Source organism: Pistacia vera, unplaced genomic scaffold, assembly GCF_008641045.1.
Source record: "Pistacia vera cultivar Batoury unplaced genomic scaffold, PisVer_v2 Contig88, whole genome shotgun sequence".
NCBI classification, from domain to species: domain Eukaryota; kingdom Viridiplantae; phylum Streptophyta; class Magnoliopsida; order Sapindales; family Anacardiaceae; genus Pistacia; species Pistacia vera.
The window spans coordinates 203,577-210,844 of NW_022196756.1; the positions used below are offsets into that span (position 1 = coordinate 203,577).

Consider the following 7,268-nt stretch of genomic DNA (forward strand, 5'->3'; position numbering starts at 1 on the left):
TGTCACCAGAAGTGCCCCAGTGAAGTATTGAGAAGAAGAATAAACATCTTGACCAAACTTGGCGACCGAAACTATACGATATTTCTTTAAGCAGTGATTGAATTACCCATGTGTTACAGGCTTAGAGTTTCGATGCAGTGGCACAATCTATGCGACACTCCAACACCATATATTAGAGCGGTTTAGCCTTCACATCATGTCATTCTTTCACTCGGGGATAAATGGTTTTATCTTGTCATAGATTCATCAGGAAAGTGACTCCAAACTTTTGACCGATTTGTTGCAACGATCGTGAAATCCTTTTTCCATTGTCAATTCCTCAACTAGCAGCAAACTTCTCAAACTTAACATGTCTAAACTCAGAAGAACAATTTCCCTGGCCTCCAACTCTCCCCATCTTTGGAGTAATATTTTAATAACCAACTCAAGGTGAAACTCGACGAAGCAACTACGTCTTGGGTTGATCTGTTCAACTGGTTTGACCGACGGGTCAAACCAATGTCCAAAAATTTGTAATATAACAAAAACACTCTTAAAAATTCTATAAGTCCCTATAGCTTTGAAATCTTGCAAAAACATCCAAACACAACTATCAATGTCGACAAACTAGGGCAAATAGGACTTGTTTCCGGTGATGAAAACACTCCCCTCAACCTCTTGACCAAAATCCATATCACCCCTCCTCGATTGCTGTTGCCTCCAATTTTGTTTTACGATTTCCAGTCAATTCACTCATTGGAAATCACCTCTGTCTCCACAATTGCACTCACTGGTCTTTCTTTTTCAAAAGCCCCAATATCTTGGCCTTCACTGTTTCAATTTCTAGAGTTTTCAATGAATATGAAAATTGCTAACTTGGCCTGATGAAGGCCCCGGGTCCCAATTCAACAGATTCAACCGGCCAGGTTTTAAAATAATGCTTTGGAGCACATTTCATGTGAATCCTTCACATATCCAATTCCAATCAACAACTCGAGTTTACTACACCAGGTCCTCTTGTCACAACTGTCCACGAATTTGTCCGTGACACACGGCAGCCATATTTACTAATTGTATCACGTATATGCTTAAGAACAATGCAGGTTTGCCCCTACCATGTTGCTTTGTTTGTACCTAGCTAAAGCTAACTTTTACTATTAGCCTGAACCCCACCAGCTAATATGGCTCCGAATTTAGCAAAAAAACAAACTTGTTTCCCAACAAGTTCAACAAGGGCGGACAATTAAAGATAGAGATAGCTATCAATTCAAATGAACAAAATTGTTAATATGATGCGAATTTTGTGAGAGGTGGGAAAGCCTCCAAAATTATATTCTATATATGGGCATGAGATCTCTAGAATCCTTTGTTATAAATTTATAGAAAATGATAAGTGTTGTTTGAATAATTTAGTTAAAGGGTCTCTCTTATCATGAGAAAGAAGATTTTATAAAGCAAGGTTAGATACCAATATGATAACTTACTTAATTCAGATATCTTCTCTTGGTGTATCATTGGTCCTCCTAAGGATATAGAAAAGCTACTCTCTCTCTCTCTCTCTAGAGTATCATTAGACTTTTAATCTAAGCTTTGCACGAAAGCAATCCTGGATCATTAGTCTAAAGAAATTGGACACCTTGGGAAAACGATACTTTTGTCCTGATGATAACTTCATTTCAATAATTTTAATAGAGAATATGATTAAATCATTCAACTGAATAAACCGAAAAGTATGGTACTTGATGCAAATCATACCTACTACTCTTACAAAATTTTCTTTGACCATCATGTGAACAATACCCCAACAAACTAATACGTTAATTATTGATACCATATCTCTTGAGCAATACCCACATGATTCATTTATATCATTGGAAGTAAAGATAGCTGGAAAAGAAAATCAATTCATAAACGGAAGTGAAATGTTAATCGTGCTTGATAATTTGAATTTCTAAAATGGAAGTGATTAGTAGAAATGGGTGTTGCTGTGATGATATGATAATGACTAATGATGAAATGGGAGAAAGGACTAGCGATTAGAGAAGTTATTAAGCAAATAAGGTCTATGGTTAATTGATAATACGATGAACAGAGAGGAAAATGGGAAGAGTATCGGATCTGTTTTGGAGATTCTCAGTTGTTTGTTTATGAAAGAGACAAGGAGTGAATGACAGATTGGTCTGTGATATGCACAATCGTCAAAGGGTGATTGAAGCCCACAAGTGGCAAAAAGAGATAGCAAGTGGGCCATTCCAGTTTTTTTGGGGGGCAGCCTGAGCCNTAGGAAAATTGCTAACTTGGCCTGATGAAGGCCCTGAGTCCCAATTCAAGAGATTCAGCCGGCCAGGTTTTAAAACAATGCTTTGGAGCACATTTCATATGAATCCTTCACATATCCAATTCCAATCGACAACTCGAGTTTACTACACCAGATCCTATTGTCACAGCTGTCCACGAATTTGTCCGTGACACACGGCAGCCATATTTACTAATTGTATCACGTATATGCTTAAGAACAATGCAGGTTTGCCTCTACCATGTTGCTTTGTTTGCACCTAGCTAAAGCTAACTTTTACTATTCCCCTGAACCCCACCGGCTAATATGGCTCCGAATTTAGCAAAAAAACAAACTTGTTTCCCAACAAGTTCAACAAGGGCGGACAATTAAAGATAGAGATAGCTATCAATTCAAATGAACAAAATTGTTAATATGATGCGAATTTTGTGAGAGGTGGGAAAGCCTCCAAAATTATATTCTATATATGGGCATGAGATCTCTAGAATCCTTTGTTATAAATTTATAGAAAATGATAAGTGTTGTTTGAATAATTTAGTTAAAGGGTCTCTCTTATCATGAGAAAGAAGATTTTATAAAGCAAGGTTAGATACCAATATGATAACTTACTTAATTCAGATATCTTCTCTTGGTGTATCATTGGTCCTCCTAAGGATATAGAAAAGCTACTCTCTCTCTCTCTCTCTAGAGTATCATTAGACTTTTAATCTAAGCTTTGCACGAAAGCAATCCTGGATCATTAGTCTAAAGAAATTGGACACCTTGGGAAAACGATACTTTTGTCCTGATGATAACTTCATTTCAATAATTTTAATAGAGAATATGATTAAATCATTCAACTGAATAAACCGAAAAGTATGGTACTTGATGCAAATCATACCTACTACTCTTACAAAATTTTCTTTGACCATCATGTGAACAATACCCCAACAAACTAATACGTTAATTATTGATACCATATCTCTTGAGCAATACCCACATGATTCATTTATATCATTGGAAGTAAAGATAGCTGGAAAAGAAAATCAATTCATAAACGGAAGTGAAATGTTAATCGTGCTTGATAATTTGAATTTCTAAAATGGAAGTGATTAGTAGAAATGGGTGTTGCTGTGATGATATGATAATGACTAATGATGAAATGGGAGAAAGGACAAGCGATTAGAGAAGTTATTAAGCAAATAAGGTCTATGGTTAATTGATAATATGATGAACAGAGAGGAAAATGGGAAGAGTATCGGATCTGTGTTGGAGATTCTCAGTTGTTTGTTTATGAAAGAGACAAGGACTGAATGACAGATTGGTCTGTGATATGCACAATCGTCAAAGGGTGATTGAAGCCCACAAGTGGCAAAAAGAGATAGCAAGTGGGCCATTCCAGTTTTTTTGGGGGGCAGCCTGAGCCTGACCCTAACCCTAACCCTGAGCCTCAGCCTCAGCCTCATCCTAAGCCTACTACCATAATCTTGCAATAATAGAGTCACTATGAACAGCCTTTTTGATTTGACTATACAGCGCCCCAAACAGATATCAAAATCAATCCAGGGCAATTAAGGCTCACCACAGTTTGGCTTCTTTCTCAACCTTTGTTCATTTCCAACAAACATTTCATGTCAATTATTAAGCCATGATGGACCCTTTTTTTTTTTTTTTTTTTTTTTTAAAATACCATTGCATAGAATAAAATCAAATGGATGATGGGATTGAAATATGTAAATGTAAGTAGACAGAAAAAATTGTTTGTCTCTGGCACTGAGTCAGAGAGGAAGAAGATGGGATTTGGTTTGGCAGATAAATCTATGGCGCACCAAGTGGGTAGGCCACTGCTAAGTTAAGTGTCTTTGTGTATGTCTCTTTTATAATGCACGTAAGCATTGAATGGAATGGGATTGGGACTTGTCATTGCCAATTGGTCCCATTAGATGATCATAAAATCAAAGGGAAAGCAAGTATCAGATGGCACTCACCATCTCAATTCAGCTCCCAAGTTCTTTTGTCAAGACAGAACAAGGGGTTGTTTGGATTTTAGAGCACATTGTTATCGGCAGAAGTGACATATATATGCGTATTAATAGCTGGAAAACTCCGGGTTTACCGGATCCTGTCCTTTGAGACTCAACCAAAACTTTAGAGAGGTGGGATCCAAAGTTTTCTTCTTCTTTACTTCAACCTACCTTTCATTACATTTAAACACCCCTTTAGTTTGTTTACTTTGAATTACCATCTGATAATTTAAAATATAAAAATGGGGAATCTAAACTCACTAGTTTCTAACAAAGAGAATACCAATATAAAATTGAAAAGAAGCTTCTTTAATTCATGCAATACATCTAAAATGGGTCCCCATCCATCTCTTTCATTCATCCTTCCCTAATCTTTATTTTTTTTCTTTTCTTTTCTTTTTTGCTTTCATTCTTACTTTATAGAAAGTAAAAGAAAGATGTTTAAGATGGAAAATAAGAAAGAAATATATCAGCAAAATAGGTGTTAAAAATAATAAAAATATTTGATCATAATAATAATAAAAGCAAACTGCTAATAGAGTATCCTAAACCTCCACACAGTGATAATGTTGAAGAAGCCTATTGGCTTCTCTAAGACCACTAAAATAGGCACCATGAGTTGTCGAATAATGAGTTCTATGTGTAGCCTCTCCTGCAAAGAGAATTTGAAGTGGAGGAACAATACCAGTAGACTCACAACTGCTGCCAATTTCTGGCAATGGTTTTGCCATGCTATCCAAATCTTCACCACTTGATCCAACTGCAACATAACTATATGATCCCAAGAATAAAGGGTCATTCCCCCATTTTGTCCTCAAAACTTTTGTGAATTTCACGTTACTGCTTTCCACATGATTCACATTATTATTCCCGTTGCATAATTGTTGGGAATTAGATTCCTCTTTCTTGTGGGGTTGTGTCAGAAAGCTGGAGATTGTTGTTGAAACACCATCAATAATCTCTTCATCACTCAGTGATTCAAGCTCGAGAGCTTCTTCCCCTGCAAACCAGGATAGTAGCACACTTGATTTCTTGTAAATTGGACATAGAGAAGCTGTCCTTCTCATCCACCAAGGGATCTTTTCATTCCTCAAATGTGAGTCTGGTCTATGAAAAGCCATATGCAGGAATGGGAAGTTGCGGCTACCTTTGATAACATCATATTCATTTGATGGACTCACTTGTAGAAACAACTTGTTAACAACACCATAACCCAGTCTTGATATTGCCTCAGTCTTGAAAGATGGAAGAGGAGGGTTGAACTTGAACATACCCGAATCTTGGTCAATTCCAGCTTTAAGTACCCCCAGAGAAACTGTGACAATAACATGATCGGCTAACATGGTAGATCCGTCGCAAAAATGTAGCTTTACTGGCCTTGAAGCGTGGCCATTTTCCCTCTGTCTTGACTTGTTCCCTTCTGGTTGCCACTCGATGGTGGAAACTTTTCGGCCTAATTGGATCAAACCTGGAGGAAGAACAGAAGCTAGATGCTCAATTACGCTCATATAACCTTTAGCAATGGTGATTTCTTCATCTGGGAACATTTGATACTCGCTTTCTGCATTGAAATCTAGAGTGAACAAATCACCAGCAGAAGTATAAGTCCTCTGGGTGTTTTCATGCATTGCAAAGATGGCTTCTTCAAGTAACTTTTTGCTCCAAGTATTATACCCTTTGAACTCCTCTTCATCTTTAACAGCATCCCAATAAGATTTAAGGCCTTGTCTAAGAAAAGAACCAACACTAAGCTCACCAGACCTACCATTGCTTGTAAAAATCTTCAACGCTTTAACAGCAAGATTGTAGAAGTCAAGTTTCTCACAGGTTGAAGGTTCATTGAGCTTGCCTTGCGCGAAATCCATCAGGCTATCAAAAAGACTGGATACAGGGTCAAGAATAGATGGATTAAGCTCAAAACCTCCTTCAGCTATGCTCTTTGTTTCTGTGGAGAAACCATCCATGCACTCCCAAGGCTGTTGAGACTCAAGTGAATGAATTTCTTGAGAAATTTTATAAATTGGACTGCCTCCAATGCCATGGATCCATGTTGCACCCATCTCAATTCTGTCACCACCAAACTCTGAAGTGTTGATTCTGCCACCAATTCTTGTTCCACCTTCAACAACACATAGCTCAAACAAGTCTTTTGAGCTAGCAGAGGTGTAGAGTTTATTAGCAGCAGTAAGACCAGCCATTCCAGCTCCAATTATCACAATTCTTGGCTTCTTCGCCATCATTGATGCTAGTTTGCTAGCTTCACTATGACAGAAAAAAAGTACAGAAAATGCAAAGACACAGGAAGAAGAAAAATCAAAAAGGAGAGGAAGAATATGAAGAAGTGTGAGATGAGTTGAGTAGAGTTGCTGATGAGGAATTTATAAGGGGAAGTATTTGTGTGTGGCTTCTTCGGACTCTTCTTTTACATACTTAATTATTCTCAATAAAGACACCACACGACTTTTCTTGAACTATATACTAAGCTAGTAATATATATATAGCATCAAAGGCGTAGCCCATTAAAAATAAAAATAAAAGCCATCTACTAGTCTTTCTCAAGTCTCAACCTCCACTGCCATTTATAACAACAAAAAATATCAGAGTGTGAAGGTAAGTAATTAATAGCAAAATGTACCAAAATGGAGTTGAATAGAGACTCTTAAAGTATTATTCAATAGGTCTTGAGTTTGATTCACCTTAATTACTAACAATAATAACTATCAGAGATTTACCTGACCATTAACTTAAGTGCACTAAAGATTAGTTGATTAAGCACGAACTGATAGAATATCTCGGTAAAAAAAAATGGTGAAGGCAACAAAAATTATGGCCTATGGGGGAGGACAATAAAAGGTTCATATTGCCTTTCACCAACCTCACATGTAAATCGGGTAAAAGACGGCCCACCAACTTAACAATTCATTGGTCTTCATCAGCTGATAGCCAGTCCTCCAGTTGATCATCATGACTTAATCATACATATGTTACAA

At 37.1% G+C, this 7,268-nt stretch overlaps 1 protein-coding gene across 1 annotated transcript; it reads right to left on the reverse strand.

Moving 5' to 3' along the window:
* Positions 1-4,587: 4,587 nt before the first annotated feature.
* On the reverse strand, positions 4,588-6,724 carry LOC116119262 (probable polyamine oxidase 5). Its single transcript, XM_031405190.1, has one exon. The coding sequence runs from the start codon at positions 6,516-6,518 to the stop codon at positions 4,824-4,826; it is 1,695 nt and encodes a 564-aa protein (XP_031261050.1). The 5' UTR covers positions 6,519-6,724; the 3' UTR covers positions 4,588-4,823.
* Between the last annotated feature and the right edge of the window lie 544 nt (positions 6,725-7,268).